At 30.6% G+C, this 25,133-nt stretch overlaps 1 protein-coding gene across 1 annotated transcript in view; it reads left to right on the top strand.

Annotated features, from left to right (window-relative positions):
• The window catches only part of LOC136980173 (E3 ubiquitin-protein ligase HECW2-like), a 123,846-nt gene that overhangs the window by 68,436 nt on the left and 30,277 nt on the right, over positions 1-25,133 (top strand). The window contains exon 9 of the mRNA XM_067276225.1: positions 12,140-13,854. Coding sequence (XP_067132326.1) covers positions 12,140-13,854 — 1,715 coding nt within the window. The remainder of the gene's footprint in view (positions 1-12,139; positions 13,855-25,133) is intronic.

The raw sequence follows: 25,133 nt of genomic DNA, 5'->3' as shown, positions 1-25,133 counted from the left end.
CCTCCCCAAACTAATCAAGCAATTATGCAAAAGAGGGGGCGAGGAAGACCTCGCAAGGAAAATACTAACGTTGTTGAGGAGGGTAATCAACTGGTGGAATTATCGGGAGAGGAATATCTACTAGAGGAAGAGGAGAAAGGATCTTTTGGCACTGCAAGAAATTCAACTATTAAAGACTTTTTTGAACTGGCAACAAAATCTGACCTACAATATGGCGATGAGTCTAGATATACATTAAAATCAATCTACGAATTGATTCAGGATAAGTTTTCTCTGTTAAACTTAGAAATCCAATCGATAAAATCTGAAATTAACAAGATGAAAGAAGACAACCTCAATGCTAAAGAAGAGATGAAGATAATTGGCCAAAAAATTCACGATCTGGAAGCAAGGTCAAACTCTACCAACAACTTAAAAGGTATAGTCGAATTTGAATTTGATAGATCATTAAACGAGACCACAAAAAATAACTTAATTATTTTTAATTACCCATTTCAATCTGTGGATGTACACGTACTTGATGAAGTTAAATCATTTATCAAAGAAGATCTAGGACTTAACAACGTAGAAATAGTAGGCTTAGAACATCTAAAAAATAATAAAAATAAGCAAATAATAAAAGTCATGATGGAAACAGTCAAAGCTAGAAATTTAGTACTTAAAAAATTTTGGTTACTAAGACCGAATATCGTGGATGAAACAAAGAAAAGAATAATAGTAACAGCAGACTTATGTCTAAGATCCAGAATCAGAAGAAAACAGATATTATCTAAGGTTAAGTTAGAAAAATTAGCCAACAACAAAATACTAGTTAGAGATGACTACTTTATTAAGGACGATATAATGTATACTTATGATATTAACTCTAAAGAAATAATACAACTAAACCATTTTTTAGAAATAGCCTCAAATTAATTTTAGAAATGATAGAAGATAAAAACAAAGTAAACCTGGTTTCGTGTGAGTTTGAACAGGAAATAGATAACATTAAAATTTTGGAGTTGATTTGGTTGTGTCGGATAAATTAGAGAGAGAAATAGGTTTGAGAAAGTCAAACTGTGACACCAAAAATTTATTGATTAACTTCTGAAACATTCAAGATCTTGGGGATAGACTATATAATCCCGCTGTTAGAGAATTTATAAACTCGAATTCAATTATTGGAAGTACAGAAACATGGACGACACACTTGTCTGAAGCAGAAAGTAACTATTTAGAACACGAAAATAGAATAATCATAAGTATAGCCCAGCGGAAAGTAGGTTTGGTCGGTCTTCTCGTTGAATAAGTTTAAAATGGAATAAACTACTACCTAAATTCTACATTTTTGTGAGTGTTTCAAAGCAAAAGAAATTTCCCAAAATTTAGAAATAAGTATATTATCTAATTTTCCAATGAAAGTGAACTATATGAGATCTTCGATAGAGCGAATAAGAATAATATATTTAAGTTATATAATTACGTGAACCAAAATTCTAAAAGTTGGAACAATTTTAATGTTTAAGTCAATACGATATGTACTAAGTGTATGTACTAAGTGAATGTTCTAACAATCATTCCTAAAGAAAAAATATATAAACAACTAGGGATAGTAACCCAATAATATATATTAAAGGGTGAAATTATATTTGCTATACTGTACACTTTAATTAAGTTACTGTTTAATTTTATAAATCTCTGATACATAGGCAGCTGAAATAGTGCTATTTAAATTTACTCTTTGTTGGACTATTTTGTTAAGCTCCAAACCACGTCCCTTGTAACAGGCGAAAGCCTTCTACGTTAATAAAGGTTGATATGATATGATTTATTAATGAAGCAAAAATGGTAAATAATCTCTGCATTGCTATTTTTAAATCATTCAAACTTTGTTTCATAAAAATTTCAGTTATTTTCACATATTTGTCTTTTATTTTTATTTTCTTGGTATTACAGTAGAGAACCGAAAATCGGAATCAATTGGGGACTGGGGTTGTTCAGATTAGTGATTTGTTCTGATTACCGATTATGTACGAATAAATATATTAACCTGTCCGATGTTCAAATTTTTCTTCGTTGCGTGTCGCTTCGTGTTGAATTTTCGTCGATTTTAAGCCTAACGAATATTTTTATAATAATAGTCGAGGCTATCGTATCGTTAAAAATTATTTCTGCATTTTGTACAAACAAAATAAATATATTGAAGAATATAAAAACATGAAAATTATACTTTAGAAGTAAATTTAGTATCAAAAACGTTCGATTCAGCACGACACAGTCCGACTGAAAATCGTTACGATTACTGGCAATTCTGATTACCGGGGTTCCGATTAACGAGTCTCTACTGTATTTCTTTTATACAGTAGAAACTTGATAATTAATCATGTTCTATAATTTTCACCATGAAAAGGTGTTATTTTTAGATGCTGACTCATATTTCACACACACTGTGTAGTAGCTTGTTCTCCATCAGTTGCTATATTTAGTAATGAATTTGGATGAAATTTGGAAACAAAGAACTATTAAACATGCAATTTTCAACATTGCTAAAGCATGGGATAATGTTCCAAATGAAATATTGTCTCAAAATTGGAAGAAAATTTGGCCATCAAATGCACTTAACAGAAGTAATAGCGATGAAAACAGAAAATTGCTGAATGATGTTTCTTAAATATGTAACAACGCTTTTCAAATAGAACAGGGTGATGTAAATGACTGGCTGAATGTGGATAGCTTACATTTGGGTTATAAAATAATGAAGTGGATAAAGATGATTATGACGAAGACACTGTTTCTAATTTTCAACATTTTAATTGCAAAAAAATTGAGGAGATGTTATCAAAATACATTGAATGGTGCAAACAGCAAAGTGAGGCAGAAATTCCAAACTTAATTACAATGTGGCATGTGTACAACATAGCAATCATGAAAGGATGCAAAAGAATAGTTTTAAAAACTCATACAGGTTTTTAAAATGTAATATATACACACATGTAAAGACAAAAGAACAATTTTTTAACATTTTGGCAAGATTTAAAGTATGTAAGATATTTTTTAACTACACTTTACCAACTTTAACATACAGTCTATTTTATTAATCTAATGTTTTTGGTCAATTAATTGACCTTCATCGGGATTGAACAATTTTTTGATTTATGACGAATGAAACTGATTATAGAATGTTTTTAACTTTAAAAGTTTTCTCAACGCCTATTGCACAAGTCCAAAAATAGGTAAAAAGAATCGACAGACTGATAACATACAAATATGTGCATACACTAACTATACACATAAAAATAAAAGCAAAAATAAAAATTAATAATAATAAAAAAATTGATAAATAAACAAGTGATGATATAACGAGCACCAACTAATGCCTATCTTTTATCTGTCCATGCTTTGTTTTTTTGCTGATATGTTCATAATGCACTCGGTCTCCATGCTGTGGAGACTATATGATTCTCTGAAGTTTATAGCCTGTCCTGCTAGACTGATCTTGTGAATATGCCAAGCTTCTGTGTATTTAATATGTCTCCTGTCCTGAACTTTAGTATTATTTCTGCTGTTTCTCATTTCACTGAAACTTCTGTTGGGTCTACTATAACGTACGTTGCTAAAGCAGTGACTTGTTGCTCATTCTGTATGTTCCTTTTGTGCCCTTTTATTCTTTCTTTTAATGACTTCCTTGTAGCTCCAATGTATTACAGTTCTTTTTGCTGCCTCTCGTCTTGTATGGGTATTCTGTAAATTCCAGAATAAGGCTCTGGTATAGCATCACTTGTGTATTTATCTATTTCTTTATTATTATTAATTTTTATTTTTGCTTTTATTTTTATGTGTATAGTTAGTGTATGCGTATATTTGTACGTTATCAGTCTATAGATTCTTTTTATATATTTTCGGACTTGTGCAATAGGCGTTGAGAAAACTTTTAAAGTTAAAAACATTCTATAATCAGTTTCATTCATCATAAATAGAAAAATTATTCAATCCCGATGAAGGTCAATTAATTGATTGAAAACATTAGATTAATAAAATAGACTGTATGTTAAAGTTGGTAAAGTGTAGTTATTTTTGTAAGTGCAGTTTGAAAAGAGGATATTTTTTTAAGTTATATTCTTAGCTTTGATAAAATGTTTTCCAAGAGTTTTTGTAGAAGATAGGTTATAAGTTACATGTTGTATTAATTAAAACTAATTAGAACACATTTTGAAATACTTCTGTATATAAGATATAAATCCTATACAGGACCAAGTTTAACAGCCACTGTTGTCAATGATGTCTCAGAGTCCTTGAATATGGATTCTACTCCCTGCATAACTTTACTGGTTAGCCTGCAAGCTTAAAACTGTTAGGCTCAATACTGTGCAGTTACACATTCCTTAAACCTGCCCAATATCCAATTCATAGTTGTTTATTGGATATTTTCCAGCATAGAATGTTGCCTAGTCTTCTTTTGATCTCTTTCCAAAATGTTTATAGTAATGGCGTATACACAGAACAAGATCTTTTACTTCACATGTTGACACCTCTTTTCTCCCACATAAAGTAATGTTGTCTGTAGGTGGGTGTATGTCTTGATTGTCAGATTTACAAGTTATATCATGATTTGTATCAGATAACTACATAAATATATTACTTTCTTAACTGTCACTTTCATTTTTAAACACTTCTTAAAATACACACAAACAGTATTTTTGATCAAAATAAAAAAATTGAATACATATATTGCATTTTGTAATTAAATGATTGATTAAACAAGATAATTGAAAAATTACTTAATAACAGTAATACAGAACAAACAATATAGTCAACTATACCTCTAATACAAGTAATCTATAAAAAACTTAAATTATATTCCCATAGTGTTTGCGAAAATACAAAAATTATTAAAACATACTACTGTATATTATTCTTGTCCCCACATTTAATAATAATAAAAATAGGTTAAAAACTAAAGAATCAATTAATAAAAAAACAGACATAATGCAAAATAATAATGTAGTATAAAAAAATTTTATGCAATTGTCAAGCAAAACATTATTATGTAGGTAGAACAGAAAGAACATTAAAAACCAGGATTAGAGAGCATTTATGTGCAGTCAAGTATAATTATACCAACTCAGCAGTTGCCATGCAATGTGAATGATAATGATGATAATTTTTCTTTTTTAAAAATTTTAAAAGAAAACCTTATGAGCATTTAGAAACCATTAAAATTAAAGAAAACAGGGCTATACTATAGATTACCACCTATGGAATTTTGGGACTTTGAGTATATATTTGAACTGAGGGGACCAAGATGAGTTCAACGATACCCTACTTTTGAACTGGAGACGAAAAATAAGAAAGTTATAATGTTTACAATTTTTTGCCTTTCACAGTGCATTTCATGCCATTTCAGATTTTTCCGCTGCCTAGCGGTGACGATCATCTCCCAGAGGAATAGGTTAGGTTTGTTGGACAAGCTGCGATAGCAGCGTGTAGTACTAGCTGAGCGTGTCAGTGGCTGAGGGGCTGTAGTATCCTATATTTGTAAATATCAACTTTGTTGAGGATTGTAGAGTGAGATTTTAAATTTTTTATAGTGGTTAATGTAGTGGCCCTTTTAGGTTTACTATAAAAGGTTTTCCTTTTTAACCCCTTCGTACCCGCAATCAATCTTTTAAACCATTTTACATTTACTCAGTGGTGCATCCAGAGGGGCCAATGGGCCCCCAAATGTAAAAAGAAAACAACACTAGTAAATTTTTTCTTAATTAAAATTCATTTTTTATTTCTATTACTTATGAATTAGTGGTCAAATAAGGTGAAAATTTAAAAAAAATTTTAATGCAAATTCAATATCTGTTCAACTTAGCTCCTCCCAAGATTAAATTTTCAGTGCATAACTGCATTTTATTATACTTTTATACAGGTATACATCTTCCTTTTTTAATTTTAATTATTAATTTATCAATACAAAATTCGTTTATCCAGTGGTCACTAATATATTTGAAAAATAGTCAAAGGTAATTTTCTGTATTTAAATTTTCAAAAAATGTATTACGCATTCAGTATTGTGTGATAATTATATAGCATTTGTGGTTTAATTAAATAGCTCTGTAATAAAGAACTGAAGGGGAGTGGTAGGCCTGAAATGCATTTCCTTGTATAATAAAGTGTGTATAGTCAATTACTTGTGTGTTCTCTGTATGATTAATTTCCTCTAGCAAAATTTATGCTTACTACTAAAGAATCTATCAGGAGAATGAATAACAAATTTTATTTTAATAATTTTGTTTGACATTATAAGCTTTAGAATGAATAAGAAAAAATTATTTTGTTTTCTATAGCAATGCTTCTTGTTATTATTTTACTAAACTAATATTTTTTGTTTTTTTTCCTTTGGTTAGATTCTTCCTGATAAATAGTTGAAAACATTCAAACATTAAATTTTCCATTCATTCTATCTAAAACAATTTAAGATTTTTTAAAATTACTATTATTAGTTTTTATTTCTTGTTATGCTATAAAGAAATGGAATTGATTGTTTGGGATGATGTAAAAATTATTTTTGAAAACAAAGGAACAATGCCATAGAAGAAATATTAATAAAAGTAAACAGGAATTATTATTAATACAAAAGTAGAAAACTGGAATTTAAACACAATTATTGACATTTAAAAAAAATTGTAACACAACAATGCAAATTTTTTTATTTAACCTGTTTATTGAATTATTGTAGAAGTTTAAAATTTTATAAAATAATTTACAAACCTTTGCAATATTTGCAAGTATCGAATCATTTATGGCCATGATTTTAGAAAATTTTACATCACACATGAAAACTAAATATCTGTTTTTCAATCTATGAAAATATGTTTAATTCTACCACTAATAAAAATTTGTATAATCAGTTTCATAGAACTTATAAGATTGCATATTCATTGACTATTCAGTTTAATTCCTATTATTACTATTACTATTATTTCTATTCCAGGATAATGTTTTAATATTCTTACTCATGTGCATGTGCATTTTTTTTAAGATTCTGCCATAAAATTTTAGTTTAGTATATCAAATGTACAAACATTTTTTTGACATTTACTAGGTTAGGAAATATTTGTAGTGCCTCTTTGAATAGAAAGTATTAGTCACTTTTTTTCCTGTTATACAATTTCCATCACATTATCACAGGAGTATATCAATGTTGATATTGTGATTTCTGCTTTCTCCATTATGAACATTGATGGTTATTGAGATTAAAAGTGAAAATAAATATGTCAATAACTTCAGATAATTAATGTTTTATTAAATTTTAAATAATGAATTGTTAATTTGTTCAGTTTTTCACTGTTACACAATTTTTGAATCTTAGTTTAACATCAAATTATCCTTTTAAAATCTTTTTTACATCAACTGTTGATTAATATTTGGTTTTTATACTAGCAAATAAAGAAAATCCTGACTCACACTAAAAAGAAAGCTCTGAACATTGTTCTATTTTTATATCTCATTTAAAACTTTAAAAAAAAATTAAAATTTAAGATATTTTGAGAATTTTATTTTTTATTCTTTAGATAATAAAACTATCTTTTTAAAAATTTTTATTAAACCCCATAAATATTATTTAGATTTGAAGATGACAATTATCAAATAAGTTAGATAAATTGAAATGACCGTGAATGAAGAAATAGCTTTATTCTTAAAAGGGTGTTCATAAAAGATCATCAGGATTTCCCATGGAGGTATGTTTCTCATATGTGATGAAAGAGCAGCTATGAAATTTTCTACCAGACAGACAAAAAGTTGTTTCTGTTCTGTCATGTGGTGGTGTTACTATACAATTCCCAAGCAGAAAGCATTCTGTGCCTTGCACAGTTTGCAAAGTGTGCTTTGTAGTTTGTGCGCAGCATGTCTTTTGGTGACAATTTGGAAGTTATCTCCCATTTGACAACAGCATTTGGCATTGGTGTGAACAGTTTCAGGTGACATGGTGTCTCTGTATAGATTCAACTATGGGACATCTACATGTCTCAGATGACAAAGTGAATACACCAGCATGCTTTCTGTGTAGTCCAAAAAATTTGTGTTATTGCTAGTTGTAAACTAAACATATCACTAGTGATAGTGTAGACATTGTAGTGAAAGTGACTACAATTGAGGGTGTACTGTTAAATGCTACAGGCTCTAACACATATAGATCATGTTATGAACTATATTCAGTGTGCAAGGGAAAGAGGCAATTGCTGAAGGAGATAACTTCTTTAGTTGTGTTTAGTAATGAATTGATATTTCATTTTAGTGGAAAGGTGAAGAGGCATAATTTCCCTATCTTGGGGACAAAGAATCTGCACAGAACAGAGCAGTTCACCTAAGGCCTGTATGGCAGGTATACAGTTCTGTTTTGTGGAAAAAAAATTGTTACAAGCTGTGCATATCTTGATATTCTGTAGAGTCGGCTCTTCCCACAGTTGCAGTAAGATAAACCCACACATGGGTCTACCTCATTTTCTTCAAAAAGTGTGGGAATGGTTGAATAGTGTTGTTTTTCAATGGTAGATTGACTATGCCAGCCTTGTGACACTTTGTCAGAGGACTTTGGGGCCATTAACCTGTGCTGTGTTGAATTTTTGTCAATGTTAAGCCTAACGAAAATTACACATTTTTGAAAAAAATAATTGTATTGTCTGACATTATTTTTTTATATTTTGCACAAACAAAATAGATAATAAATGTAAAAACAAAAAATTATAATATATTTCAGAAGTTAGTTTTAATATAAAAATTATAATGACTAGCGACATCTAATTTCAAAAATGTTCCAATGGTGAAATGAGATATCTCGGGTCCACAGGTCAAGGTCATTAGGTTGCGACTCGAGATATGTCAAGAATACCAGGGAGTAAGTTAAAGGTTTTCCTTCAGCGTACTAAGGTCCACCACGTCATCCCATGTAATTTCTTCTTGTGGGGATATGTTAAATATCATGTATACATGCCACTGCTGCCTGCCAGCTTTCTGAGCTGAGGCATAGGATTGTTGTAGCTGTTGAATCCATCAAACTTGACGTGCTAAGCAGAATGTGATTATAGGCTGGATGTGTCATGATACAAAGGCTTCCACATTGAGCAATTGTAATGTCTAAGGTAAAAACTTATTAACCCTTTACATGTGGTTATATGCCTTTAGGCGTATGTCACGTGACTTGCCGTTAATTTGTGATGCAGCATAGGCCTTTAGGCGTAATTAATCAAAAAGATTCGAATTATTTTGCATTATATTCGATTTTCCAGCAATCTTAGCTTTGATTCGCTCTTCTGTAGGTCAATTGACTTTGTTTAAGCCAAAAAGTGTTTTGTGACCACCCCTGGGCCATAAATATTTCAGTAAAATAGACCCCCTACCATTCTACAGTAAATCTTCCCAGTTAACTACACAGTTGACTGAAAACAATCAAAGGGAAACTCCTTCTACAGTTTTATTGGATATCTTCTGTTTTTATTGACATTACTTTAACTAATCACAGACTTGTGAAAGGAAAATTTTTCGCAAAAAGTCCTGTCTTCAACCTTCCAAGTAAAATGTAAACAATTGCAATAAATCCACTTTTTAAATCGTTTTTTAGCATTAATTAACTAATTTAATGTATTTAGACATTAAATTAGCTAATTCTACAATATTTCGGCTAGTAAATATGTTTTTAAAACTATCTAGCAATAAATATTTCCAGGAAACTCCACCTCCCTATAGTAAATCTATGGAAGATCTTCTTGCTGTTAATTGGCTTTAAAAATTTTGTTTCTACGCCTATTACGCTCTAATTGGTAATTTATATTATGACTGAATCAACTTCAATGAATGATTAATAGGTGGTTGTCTCTTTAATCCGAAAACATTCGGTAGACTAACTTACAGCTGAACAGCTGTTCAGCTGTAAGTTAGTCTACCGAATGTTTTCGGATTAAAGAGACAACCACCTATTAAACATATATACAGCGACTAAACAAATTTAATTCAATGAATGAGTTTTTTTTTTAAAACCATTTGGTTGGGATTTTTCCGCGAAGAACCAATCCACGTGATTAAAGTCAGAATGTAAACAAACGTTAAAAGATAGCTATATTCATCATTTTAGAGCCGTAATTCTTCTAGTTTTCATGTTATTTGACTTTATTTAGACAAGAAGATTTCTTATCAAAAGCTTCTATCTGAAAAATTTACTGAAAAACTCATTACTTCCGGATATTGCGTAATTGCAGGAAAAAATTAACTAATCGCTTATTTTAGTGTATTATTGTATAAAGCCTTGAAAAAATATAAAAAAGTGTCAAATATTCACTATTTTAAGCAGAAATATATGATGATAAACTAACGTGTTGCTTTGTTGCTTTACGATAACAATCACTCCTCTCCCTGCCAAGTAATTAGAGACATAGTGTAAATAATGGCAATAACTTCTCCCCTGCTCTAGCTAGAGAGCTGTGATTTCTTTTATTTAAAAGAAGACAAATGTATCTAACTAACTAATGTACAAAGTTTAGCGATTTTCTGTAAATTAATTATTTTTTTCTTTTGTTCGCAAGCTTCAAATTTTAATATTATTTTAAATTTCTATTAAACTAAAAATTAAACAATCGTAAACTGTGATATGTTCTTAATCAAACACAAAAAACAGATTAAACATAGCGCAATTTTGGAGTGAAATATCGCGATTTAAAAATTATCCAAAAACTGCAAAAAATGCGCCGCATGACCAATTCCACTCAATTATTTGCTGTAGATCGCCAGCATGGAAAGGGTTAAGCTGCTTTTTTATTTCACATAAAGTTTGTTATTATACTAAATCAACTTACACAAATGCCAAGTATCCAGCAAAAATTTCACTTATGCAAACATTTTCATCTACATTCCATTGGACAAAAGGAGTCCACACACCTTTTTTCTCCTCAGAAATGCCAAAGACCTGCCAGATTGGCAACATTTGCTTGGTGTATACATCATTACTTCATCCTCTTGATTGACCATTGAACCATAAATGGAGTATATTAGAGCAACCACGCAGACAGATTGCCTTCTACATAAAAGGACATCACCTGGACATTTTTAGGGGTTGGTTTTCCACTGCATTGTCATTTTATGCTTCCTACCTGGATGTGGAGGTCTATTTGGATAGGAGCAGGATCCTCCACCAAATGTCTGACAAAGTACAACTTTGCTATCTCAAACTACTTGAAATTACAAGGCAGAATTGGATAAGAAGGTAATTAACTTTAAGGATGATGACATGAATAAGGATGTTCCCCAACCTTTGGAAATTTTTCCTCCACCATCTGTAAACCAAGGATACATATGGGAAATATTTCCTCCAATTGGTGACCACCCAGATCAGAAACATCTCCACCAGTCAATGAACAATGTGTTGGATTTGAACATTCAAGCAGCATGGCTCCATTTCCAATTCTACAGTCTGATGGTGGACAAAAATGTTCACATAAATGAAATTTTTACTGGATTCTTGGCTTTTTTATAGGTTGATTTAGTACAATTTAACCAACATTCAGCTGTTTGTTATTATATACCATGCTTTAATTAAACAAAATTAAAATCTTGACAATCTTTTATGAACATCCTGTATTATAGTTTCATATATAGTTTTAATGAAATGTTTTTTTTAAAGAGTTATCTAGTACTTTAGCATACATGATAGTACAAATACATACAAACTCTAAAGTACTACAAAATAAATAAATTAAAATAAATATTTTAAAAACATGAACATTGAGAGTATTAGTCTTCACACAAACAGGTTAACAATATTAATTTTGTTTTTGTTTTCTATGGACTCCAGAATAGTCATTTCCTGTAAAAAGAGAAGTAAAATGTTTTATAACTACAATCAGTTTATTTAAATAAAAATTATTTAACATTTGAGATTATATATAGTGTTTTATAAAAAAAAATCAATATGTAGTGTAAGAATAACATTATTATTTAAAATTCAGTATTTTCAAATTGCTAAGAAAAAGATAAAACTTTCTTGACAACAGGATCATTATTAGTCTTGTTGAGGAAGAAAGTTATGACTATTTATAAAATAAAATAATTCAATTAAAAACTATAATTTAAATATGTTTTAACATAAAATTAAAGTTTCCAATTTTTTATTCACCTATAGTTGACCCCTGGACTCATATACGTCAAGTTCACAATCCAATTTATGTATCAGATTTACCTGAAGCTCAGAATCAAGGGTCTTCCGTCCCAACAACACCACAACATCAACAACCACCTGTTGTATGCAGGGTTTCTCATCTTCCTAATGGAAATGTTGGAACAGGTAGTGGTAATTCTGGACAGCAACGATCCGGAGAACCTGTAAGGAGAGAAGTTCATGGGCGGAATGTAAGATCTGGAAGTGAACACAGTATCAGTAGTGCTGCTGGTGTGGCTCCACCTCAGAGAAGATCATCACAACAACCTCCCCAACGATCTTCTAGTACTGGTAGCAGTACTAACATGGCATTCACAAATTTAGAATATGTGCTTCAGAGTGCGAGTGAAGTTTTAACAGCACCAACTCAGCCAACTACAGAACAGTCTGACATACCTCCACCATTACCACCTAAGCAAAAACATCAAAGCCATCGACCTTTAGAACGTACCAAAGCTTTTCACATAGAAGCAAATAATCAACCACCTCCACCAAAACCACGACACTTAAAACCAGAAGATAGTTTCATGTTAGAAATAGTTGATACTGATGAACAAAATGGTCAGCTTGTTCAAGAAGATAATGTAATACCTTCAGGAGTGGATTCTGATGATAGTTTATCTACTTCAACATCAGCACTATCAGTTGCAGATTCAAGCCCTCCTCCTGCTTTACCACAGAGAACATCAAGTGGAATACAGAGACCAGCTGTATTACAAATGCCTCAACAGATGTGTTTAAATCAGTCTGTAGGTCCAGTAATTTCAGAACAAGTAAGAAATGAAGAACCATCAATAAATGAACCTGATGATGATAGTGCCCTTCAAAATAGGACAGCTCCACTTGCAACACCTGAGCATGATTCCATCCAGGAAGGAGTGCCTTCTTTGGAAAATTTAAGTGAAGTAGTTGTTTTAGAAGGTGATGATGATAGGTTATTGTTTTGTCCTGAAATATCAATACCAGAATATGATATAGATAGGCATGAATCAACAAATGCAGAAATAGAAGTTTTTTCATCTGATGAGCATGATATTAATCATGATTTGGCACTTCATGATCTTTCAAATTCTTTACCCATATCAGAATGTGATGAAATGATGCTGGATAGCTGCATTGAAATACCTAGTAGTTATAATGTTTGTGTTCCAGGTGCAGATCCCTCACCTTCAACTAGTCCTTCTTCTCAAACACTAAGTGCAAGTGAAAATGAAGAATTAGTAACGGCTGAAGAACCTCCACCTAGGATACTATCTGGAATATCTGACTCAGAAAGCTTAACTTCTGCTGGTGGAGAAAATGATAGGTATTTGAGTATTGATATACCTTCTGGAGACTCCTCATCCCATTTACCATGTGATATCAGTGCTGAATTAAATGCTGAATCAATTATTCCCTATAGTCCAAGTGATCAAAGTCTCTTATCAACACCAGATAGTTCCCAACCTCCAGTTTCACCTGGTTTAACTGTTAGTCCAATTCCAGAAGATGGCCCATTTAGCCCAACAGAAGATAATCTTTCTATAACTGGTATTTCTCCTCCAGCAGCTACTAGTCCAATTCAAGATGAAGGAGAAATTGCACCTTCTCATCCTTGTCCTCCCACACCCTCTCAGCTAGCAAGTCCTCAAACTCAGCTTCATAATGAAATGGCATCAAATGTCAACCAAACTGCGCAGGTAAAATAAATAAATAAATAAATAATTTTTTTAAATATATATCAAATATAAATAAATTTATAATTATTATTATACAATTACTTAAGAATACAGGTATATATATTAAATTACTACATTACTTAAAATTCTAAATTATTTTTAATAGAATATGAAAATATTGTTTAAATATTTTAAACTAAAGTATTGAAAGGTTTATTGCTAAATATGAATATCTATAAATACTATAAAATTTTCCTAAAAGGCCACTTATGCTAATTTCATACCAGCATAAGTGGCCATCAGTTTGATGCTGAACAACTAAAACACTGGGTTTTGTCAGTGATTAATTATTAAAGAGGTTTCACACTTATTCTGACAAATGACTGCCAACTATCATTTTTTGTTATTGGACATCATTTAAATTCTGTCTTATTGGTGAGCATGTAGCCAATGAGATTGCATAAAGAATCATGAATCCTACTGGTAAGATTTTTTTTGTACAGAATAGAGGAAGAATTGGTTATACTGGTATAAGAAAGATTGTGGTTATATGATTTAAGTGAAAGAGATAATTGAGCTACTTATTAATTTATAAATATTATAAACATATGTTTGGGAAATAGATTTCAAAATTTTCATGTAATAATTTTCATTTCATTTTTAATCAAGTTCTGCTATTTTCTCATCTTGCATAAAATCCCAACTTAATTTTACAACGTTGAATAAGAAATACATTTTCCTAACTTGTGTTCTGCAGAAAACAAGTTGGATTGTGTTTTTATTGAGATTTGGATGATTTTATTGTGGATTCAATAAAATTTGGAGTTTTACAATAAAATCCATTGAGTCTAGTGATGTATGTACCATATGTGCCAATGCAGATTTGGGATGTGAGGTGTACCGTATTTTACGGACTATAAGACGCACCTTAATTTTTAAGCAATTTAAAAAAAAAAAAAAAATACCTATAAGACGCACCTGAATTTTGAAGGCAATTTTTCGAAGAAAAAAGTGCGTCTTATAGTCCGTAAAATACGGTAATTGTTGTAGTCTTGGATAGAGTCCCCTTATGATGTCCTACACACATTCTAGAGTTATTGATAGCTTTATAAACAGTGGGGATCAATTTATCGATAATTGAATGAACTAAAGTCATGATATAATTTTTGACAAGATAATGAAAACCATAAAAACAGTAAAACTTAACCTAAAGCTAAAAGTAATTAAAAGTATCCAACATGTAAATAACAACAGACGAATTAAAGCATATTTAATGATTATCTGCAGTGCAAGCCTATTGAATCTAATGATGAGAGTGACTAGTCAGATGTCCGATGGTACTGTACTGTACAGTATATACTACAATACTAGTGATGGGACACTCACACCAGACGAGCGTCACTTGTTGCCAAGGTGTTAAATTAATTAATGTCCCATCATCTGTAGTGTGTTGTAATGCAACAAGCATACAAGCAGGCATATCAATCAAAGATTATTAGTTTTGCATTGTAATCGTTTTGTGATATTTTAAATATTTTTCATATAAAAATATAGTGGGAATTGTATAAATTTATAGTACTTTTAGTATTGTGTATACCCCAAATTAAAAAATCATGGAGCATTGGCTGAGAGAAGAATTTTGAAGAAAAATATGACAAGTACTCCAAATATTTCTAATGATAAGGAGACTGAAAGGCAGATACAAACAAAAGTACAAATCCAGACACTAGCACTGTTTAAAATATTGAAAGAAAAGAATTTAATTAACCCTTCACATTAATGACCAATTTGAATAATAATGGAAAGCAAATATTACTTAAATCTGTTTTTGTTTTCAATAAATTGTTTTTGGTGTTTCTGTTTGCTGTTTTATCTATAATCATTAAAAATTGTCAGGGTTCCAACAGTTTTTACTAAGGTGAAAAGGGTTCCAAGATAAAAATAAGTTGGAAACTGCTGTCATAGCTCATCCATTTAAAAAAATGTTTTGCATATGTATAGTTTGTCTTATTCCAATAATATTCATATAATATGAAAGATATAATCTATCAGTTCAAAGTAATAAAACAACTGCTTCACTAAATAAATTACAAGCAGTTTATAAATCTGCATAACTGTTAGTTCAAATATTTAACAAGCCATTACTGCTGGATGCATTAATAAGAAGGGTTATGATACACTTCACCAAGCCTAGAAGCTCCTCCTTAAAATATCAGTTTTTCTTAAATCTTTACCTTTTATTTTATTATTGTTGGTTGTAATTCTTAGCTGTTTCTGATTACAGTAGCCCCTCATTATATCACACTTGTTGGGAGACAAAGAAAAAGCATGATACAACCAAGTACTAAAATTCTGGGCTTGCACTAAACAGATTATACATGCTATGGAATTTCTATCCTCTATTCTTTGATCAGCAAGTGTTTCTGATATAAAATAAACTTAGTTTATCAGTACTGAATTTTATTCTTGGTTATATTGTATTAATTGATGATTATGTAAACACTGAGACAATGAATGCCCATTTAGCATTATTGGTTCTTTAACAATGACATTTAAAGATACTGACACACAACAACGACATTTAAACATATTGTCAATAAAAAAGAAAAATAGCGATTTTATTATACAGTATTATATTTCATAATAAATTGCTTATTAAAAATGTTCCAGCAAAATTTTTAATTTTACTAATGTTTTCAGTTATCGATGCAGCCATCATCAGGAATGAACATATAAATAATAGTAAAGAATCAATATTTATTTTTTAAATTTTGTAACATATAGAACATCAAAATTATAAAATTACAGAGTAAAAATTCTCTAAAAAGCAAACTAAAGTTACTACTGTATAAAAATTTTAGAACTTTCTGTTTGGAAATAAAGAAATCTTTTTCTTACACATTACATGGTGAATTTGAAATTACAGAAACTTGTAAATGAGGAGACAGTACTTAAAACCAATAAATAAACAACTTTTACTATCCAAAGGAAACATAAGTGATAATTGATCTGTCCACCTGTTTTGCTTATTTAGATTTTGACAAAGTTATTGTTTTACCTACAGTGCTAGTTTCAAGAACAGTCATAGGAATAAAATACCATATTTCATTGCAAAAAGAAATTCAGTGGCAAGTGATTTTAAAATTTGGGGACCTAAAAAAAAAGCATGATATATCCAAATCCACAATATAAAGAGGGGCTACTGTATTTTAATTTTTAGTATTTTATGTTATTTGAATTGTATATATTTTGTAAGTGCAAGTGCATGTATTCTAAAATTTGTTTTTCATATTACCGTATTTACTCGTGTATAAGACAATCTTGCATATAGGATGAGATGCCACTTTAAAGACCAAAATAAAGAAAATTAGATATATTAATACAATTCTAATTTTATTTTGTTTAATCACAAATAAGTTATCATCAAATGCATGTAAATGCACACATTGTCCCACAAAAATTGCTAGCATTTTAAACTTTAAGGAAAAATCTTGCAAAATTGACAACATAATTTGTTCATGTAACGCTGGACAATTGGGAACCTTTTTTTGCCAAATCTTAACAGTGTAATCCACTCTCTGTCGATTACACTTATGAGTTTCTCTGAATTCTGATTTCCGAATGATCTGTTTTCATGTGGGAATGGATTAAAACTTATATTGGGCTCCTGAGTGATTTTGGAATTTTGTTTGTTTGTTTTGTTAAGTTACGGCAATGCAACACTTGGACGATCTTTCTTGGGGATGCCTTCCAAGAGGTCTTTTTATGGGTAACTGGCTCTTATTCAGGCATTATAGATGTAGAGAAAACCTGTAAAACTCCACATGGCCAATCCGCCAGGACGGGTTGGCCATGTGGAAAACCCACAACCAGACTCCCAGTATACAGGGAACAGAGAACTGCTTGGCACTGGTAAGCCAATTTGGAATTTCAATTTGGAATTCAATTCAAAAGCTTTGCTTGGAAAACTATTGCTATTCAGCTTTATATACAAGAATGACTCAAACAACCCAGATAAAATGCTTATGTTTTTAAACACCAGAGAGCGGAAAAATGCAAAGACAGGGTTGACAAAAATTATTGCAAAAACGCAAAGAATCCTTTGCTCATGTGTATAGGATGACCTAGGTTTTTGAAGCAGTGAAAAATGAATAAAAACCTCATCTTGTATGCAAATAAATATGGTAGTTCAATCTTTGGAATCTGAAAAAGACCATTTACATGGCCAAAAATGTTAGTTTGAATGTAAAATTTTAACTGCTTGAAGATTAAATTTTGTAATTTACAAAAGACTGATAGTTTACTTAAAGTTAGCTTTTATTAATATCTTGAAATTTTTGAACATTTGGCTTTGTAATGTAAACAATATCAATAAGATAATTGAATTAATTAAGAATACAGTGGTACCTTTACTTACAAGTGATTATGAGTTTTTCAAGATACAAGCTATCTCCTGATTTTTTTTTGTTTTGAGTTGAGAGCTAAAATTCATGTTACAAGCCAGCTTCAGATACTCCACCTCTAGTTGGTGAAGCGAATGCCACAGCAAACCATAGATTAAGGAAAAGAAGATGGAAAGCTGCCGTAATTTCATCATTTTTGTTACTCTTCCAATGTCTGACAGGCTAGCTTATAGAAAAACATGTGATTGAGTGATGTAGGCATTAGTTCACTTCCATGTTGTGTGCGACACCATCATCTCGCATTTCTCAAATTTTCCATCTCTTCTTTATCTATGCAGCAAATGCCACAACATCTGCAAAATCAGTTTATTGCAGTACATTCTATTGTGTTTTTATACAATATTTGCTATTTATAAGTACATTTTTCTTATTTAAAAACATGTAACAAAAAAAATTGCAGTGTTTTCAGGTGTCCGGAACAGATTAATGGCATTTCAATGGGGAAAATTGATTTGACGTACAAATAATTTGAGTTATGAGTTCTTTCATGGATTGAATTAAACTTGTAAGTCAAGGTTCCAGTGTAATTTGAAACTACTTTTAAAAAAATGTATTATTTGTTGAGAATCATAGCAACTCTACAAAATATTGATGCTTGGTATAGTGAGTTTTAGAATTGCTTTTAACTTTCAAAAAGCATACAAATCAGAATTAATATATAGAAAGAAGTGGAATAAATAATAATTTATTAATTTGTGTAAATAACAGTAGAGTTTAAAAACATGTACATGTTTTAATATATACCACACACAAAATTGCTAGAATGGGAATAAACTTTTAAAAACAAAAAAATACATTAGTGGGCTTCCTTAATATAAAATGTTATTGAATTATTAACATTGATCTCTCTCACTGTAGACCCTGCACCTATGGAGCAGCTGTTGAAATCATGACACTGGTATGCATGTTAGAAAATTCAATCTCAAACATTATAAATTTGTTTTTCCTGTTACAATTCATTGTATTTATAATTATAAAATAATTAAAATTTAACTTAAATGAAATACCAAGAAGGAACCTTTTAACTTCATGTGTAGAAGATAAAAAATATTTTTGATAGGCATTTTTATCATATTCTTTTATTTCTACTTTATGTACATAATGATAATAGTATAATAGTAAATATTAAATAAACTCAGAAAACATTAAGTAGAAAATAGTTTTAATGTGGATAATATAGAATAAAAACAATTCAAGAGTTGATGGCTCAATTCTTATTTGCTGTAGTGGGCCCTCAGCTTAGTTTAAATAAGCATTTGCTAGCAAAAGTGAAAGCAGAATAAAAAAAAAAAATGTTTATTTTGCACAGCAAACTAAATTCTCTCTAAACAAGAAAAGTAAAATGAACAATTATGTGAACCATAGCAAATGTCATTGAAACAATATGGTTGCTGATGATAAATTGTTTTTTATACTTGCTTCATCTATTTATTTTAAAATTAATTATAAGAATATAATTAGAAAGTATTCTTTGAGGCAGCTTTGTTTAAAATCTCTCTTTCTTATCTCCAAAATTCTTTGCTTCAGTTAGTGGTAACTGTTTTTCACTACTGGAAAAATTTGGAATGCTAAAATGCAATTGCAATTCTCAAAACAGAAAAATTTGAAAAAACTTTACTGCTGCCTCATTATTTATTAGGCTTTTGCTTTTTATCAGCAATTTGCTCTGTGTATGAACTAAGCTTAAAATTAAGACAACAAAATTAGAACAAGTCCTCAATTTAATGGACTATTAGGGGAAGAGATGTCTATTGTCTACTGTATTCAATTTAACCTACTTTTGAGTCCTGCTAGTCTGAACATGTTTCAGTTGGAGGAGTGGAAATTTTTTAGCTCATAAAATATATGTCTTTTGTATTTTCCAGTTAAATTTAAATGGTATTAATGGTACAAAAAAGGTTTAGAATTCCAGAACAAAAAAAAAATTGTATTTTATTATAGTACTGTATTAATACTGTGGAAAATTAATAAATTAGTGTTTGACATGGCCAATTAAAACGGCAGATATATACCGTACTTACACACACAAACAGAAACAAAAGTCATTGATGGTGTTGGATCTATATAAACTGGACCTGTTTTACTGCTTGCTTCTGCATTATTTCAATTATTCTGCTAATCTGATCAGGGCTCGGTCCCAATTAGTTTGGACTAGCGGGACTCTACTATATGTTTAAAAACATATTAAGGATATTGTGTGAAATTTATTAAAATGTTGTTATGATGTATAAGTGTGAATAAAATGAGAATAATATAATGTACATTGAGTAATTTATAAATTCATTGTTCCCACCTTTTAGAATGGATGAGCTGGTAGCTGGATGAGGGCCATGGGAGAGTTACAGCCCATGGGTGCTGATGTCGTCTCCCAGTTGGCACTATGAGTAGTATGGTTATATCTAAATTAATAGTTCTGTAAGTGAAGATCAGACAAAGGTTGGGTAGTGTAACTGGCAATGCATCTGCACAACAAGTGAGAATTGTAGGTTCAAGTCTTACTTTGGGCTGATTCTTTCTAAATTTAATGATTATAATTAATATTGTAATAATTAATTTATGAAGAGATGGTACCTACTCCCTACCTCTAGGCCAAATTACTTGACATTTAATTAGTACTTAGTAGCATTAATATAGTCCATATAATTGATAATTGTTTGACTTTGAATAAAATAGAAATGAAATATGATAAAAACAAATTTTATTCCTTGACAACCAACTCATTTAGAAAAAAGTGGTGTTTTCACTATATAAAGAAACAGACAGATTGTAATAGTCAGATCATCCAATAGGATGTTAAAATGCTGTTTTGTTCACCCAACACCAGTTTACTGTCTCCACACTGAGACCTTTTTAATCATATCCATGATGGGTTTTGCCCAGGTCTATAATGACTTGGCTAGATGACGAGGAACACAATCTGACATATCCAGGATAGACTGTCTCTGAAAATTCTGGGTTGCCTGGATTTAATCTCAAGTTTCTCAGAATTGAATGCTAATAACTTTTAACTGACTTGGCATCTAACTATCTTTTATTGTTTAGAAAACATCAGAGATGCAGAATATGTCCAGTTGTGTGAACAAGATTTGGGGAACATTAAAGCAGCGTGAGGGAAATTTGTGGGGCAAAAAATGAATAGTATCTCACCTATGCCTGTCAGTATTAGTTGGAAAAATTAGTCAAAATGTGAAATCTTGTATTTTAAAAGTTAAATTAGAATGCTGAACTTTGTTTCTAATCAGTTCAGTCACTTTTTACATCACTCCCTACACTGTTACATGCTTGCAGTAGTGATGAGTTAATCTCAGATACTGAACCACAGTTTTAGTTTTTACAAAAAGCTGAAACTGAAACAGAGCTTTAAAAAGAACCAAAAATTGAGTACAAGTAAATAAATAATCATTATATGAACAAAATTATGGTATGATTCACAAAAATAATTTAAAAACAACAAAGCAGCTAGGCAGTTCATTAAAACTTGTTTTATCCTTTTTTTTTATCATTCTCTTTTTAAGAAACAGCTATTTCCTGGAGTTTTGCAATCAAGTGGAATCTCTCAGATTCTAGAAAATAAACTATGGGAAGAATATAGACAACAGAATCCAAAAGAATTCTGTGGTTTTGATATTTTTTTTCATAATTTAATTTTTTTTAAATTAAACTTTTTTCAGAATTTTAACATCTTTACCTAGAGTTTCTGCTAGTTTATATAAATACTAGTATCAAAAGAATAATCAGCAATAATAATTACACCGAAAGAAATTGCAAATAAGAATGTTGACCTTTGTAAAAATAAAAATTTTCTAAATTCCAGGATGGCATGTATTAGAAAAATTACAAAATTGAAGATTAAATAATAAAAAAAAACACTGAAGTCTTCTATACATTCATTCAAAGTATTCAATACCAGAGGGACTTTTGTGAAAGTTAGCACGAAATTAAAATTTACCACAAAGGCAGACAAGATATGGTAAAAATAATAATTTTATATATTTTCACAAGTAAACAATTTCGCGTATTTATACAGATTTTTAATTGGGGCTAAAATAAAAAAATTAAGCTACAGAAAGAATATCAAAAAGTTTAAATTATAATATTGTGAATCAAAAAGATTCAATTTCCATCCAAATTTCTAGAAATGCTAGCTGTTTTATCGATCCCGCTCATGACAATATGAAGCCCGACCTTAAAACTAATCTTATACTCTAACTTAATAATAATGAAAGAAAAGAATAGAAACAAGAGGACTAAGAAATAATATATACAATAGAAATAGGGATACCTGGGATTTTGTTCGGCATATTTGCACTGTGCGTACTGTTGGGTGGGATACCACACGATTTTCTCAAAAAACTGACTCATTATTGTCTTCTTCTATACTTAGGATTTTTTCTTTCACTGTCGTACTTCCGAGATCTCCGGTTGTTGCTAATGCAACTCGGAGTGTTCTCACCACATCCGTACACTTTGCAGTCCAGCAACAGAATGACCCGTCTGTTATCTTCTTTGTCCTCAGGGTCCTGTCCACTTCCTTGTTTTACACATTTCTTGGAACTGGTCATCCCACTCCCAAGGGACAGGGATTAGATAAGAAAGTTTTAGAAGGGGTAGAACAATAGGACAAAGGGTAGAGAGAAGAACTAAACTAAACTTAAATTTATATTTACAAAAATATGGCATATAGCCACACTTTTAAATAAGTTTCCATGTGTTTAGGCAAAGAAGAGTTTCTAATGAAAGCATGATTCTCCTAGTAATACTTACATTCTGATGGTTGTAAATATATATGTAGAATACAGTAGAGACTCGTAAATCGGAATCCCGGTAATCGGCACGATTTTCAGTCGGACTGTGTCGTGCTGAATCGAACGTTTTTGATACTAAATTTACTTCTAAAGTATAATTTTCATGTTTTTATATTCTTCAATATATTTATTTTGTTTGTACAAAATGCAGAAATAATTTTTAACGATACGATAGCCTCGATTATTATTATAAAAATTTTCGTTAGGCTTAAAATCGACGAAAATTCAACACGAAGCAACACGCAATGGAGAAAAATTTCAACACGAAGCAACATGCAACGGAGAAAAATTTGAACATCGGACAGGTTAATATATTTTTTCGTACATAATCCGTAATCAGAACAAATCCCTAATCTGAACAACCCCAGTCCCCAATTGATTCCGATTTTTGGTTCACTACTGTATTTCAAAATGTTGTCTGTATTTAGTCCTCGACTTTGTAATTTTTAAAAGAAGATTGACATTCTGTAGGGTAGAGCCAACCTTAAAAATTAAGCTGCAGAAAGAATATCAAAAAGTTTAAATTATAATATTGTGAATCAAAAAGATTCAATTTCCATCCAAATTTCTAGAAATGCTAGCTGTTTTGTTTATTTTCAATTAAAAATTTATAATTATAATTTGCTTGTTTATTTCTTCAAAAAATTGCCTCCAAAATTAAGGTGCGTCTTATAGTCCAGGGGTGGCCAACAAGTCGATCGCGATGCCAATTTTGGTCGATCGCTCGCGATGTCTTGACTTAATGTGTTACACTTGTAACTGAACGCAACGCGTGAACATAATGCGCAAAAGCAACAATATGCATGCAGTTATGACTGGACTTGTAGAAAACACAGCCATTTAGCTTGAATATTTGATACTGTCATGCGGTAGCTTCTTTTCTTTAGTATTAACAATATTATTATTATTAATCAATATTATTTATCCACGGTGACAACGTTGAGTTTCAATTTTTCATTTGTTTAAAATGTAAGTACCTGTCCTTTTAATGTTTTAAATTAAATTATGGCTTTTCTTACCTATCTATTTACTTGATAAGTGAGTGTTTTCGGCAACAGACCTCTATTATTTTGGATTTTTGGAAATACGTCAATTGAGAAAAATATCCCAGTATCACCAAATATAGCAAATATATTTATTCCTGTTTTGGAACTACATACCTGTGTGAATTGGCATTTTCATACTTAAAGTTAACGAAGACTAAACATTCCGTCCTGACTGATTCCCATACTGAAGAATCATTATTATTATCTTTGTCAGGATATACACCTAATTATGTTTCCTTGGTAAGAGACGTGCAAACTCAGTCCTCCCATTAATGTAACGTAATAAAATAAATTCTAAATCTGTCTTTATCAGTAGCTAATTTGAATTAATAAATATTGTTAATAATTATTCATGTTGTTTTAATTCCCCTGGACGTGAGTTTTTTGGCCCGTTAAATAATTACGTTGTTTTTTTACGTAGGTAGATATACAGGGTGTTTCAGTACAAAGAGTACTCCCGCGAGCTATTGATAGATTAGCAAAAAATAAGTCTAAAAATCTTATATCATTCTTCCGTGATAAATTTTCCTCGCCCAAAAAAAAAATCGCAAAAGTAAAATCTTATAATCAAATTATCAGCCGTACTGTGCAGTTTTATAACAACTTTTTCAAGTTTACGAACAAATAGTACCACAATTTATACATTGTAATTGATAAAAAAAAATTAAATTATATTTTAAGTTAATAAAAATCTATCTTGAAAGTGTCGAAAAATCGATTTTTTTAGGTGCCGCCTGTACGGAATGAACTCGTAACTGCAAATATCAAAAGTTGGGTCTGGAAATTTATTTTCTTTATGAGCTTATATCTTGAAAATTTAATAAGTGATTTAAAAAATAAAAAATAGTTTTGAACATATATTTTCCTTATCTACCCATAGCTCGCGGGAGTGTACCTCGTACTGAAGCACAGTGTATAAACATAGTATGTATTTCACACCCCCCTCGCCAGTTAGACTATGCCTACGACAACAAGTCGATCGCGAC

Source organism: Centruroides vittatus, unplaced genomic scaffold (assembly GCF_030686945.1).
Source record: "Centruroides vittatus isolate TY-2023 unplaced genomic scaffold, ASM3068694v2 contig_1159, whole genome shotgun sequence".
Classification (NCBI taxonomy): Eukaryota; Metazoa; Arthropoda; class Arachnida; order Scorpiones; family Buthidae; genus Centruroides; species Centruroides vittatus.
The sequence above is the reverse complement of the archived record's forward strand: the minus strand, read 5'-3'. Positions and strand labels throughout refer to the sequence as shown.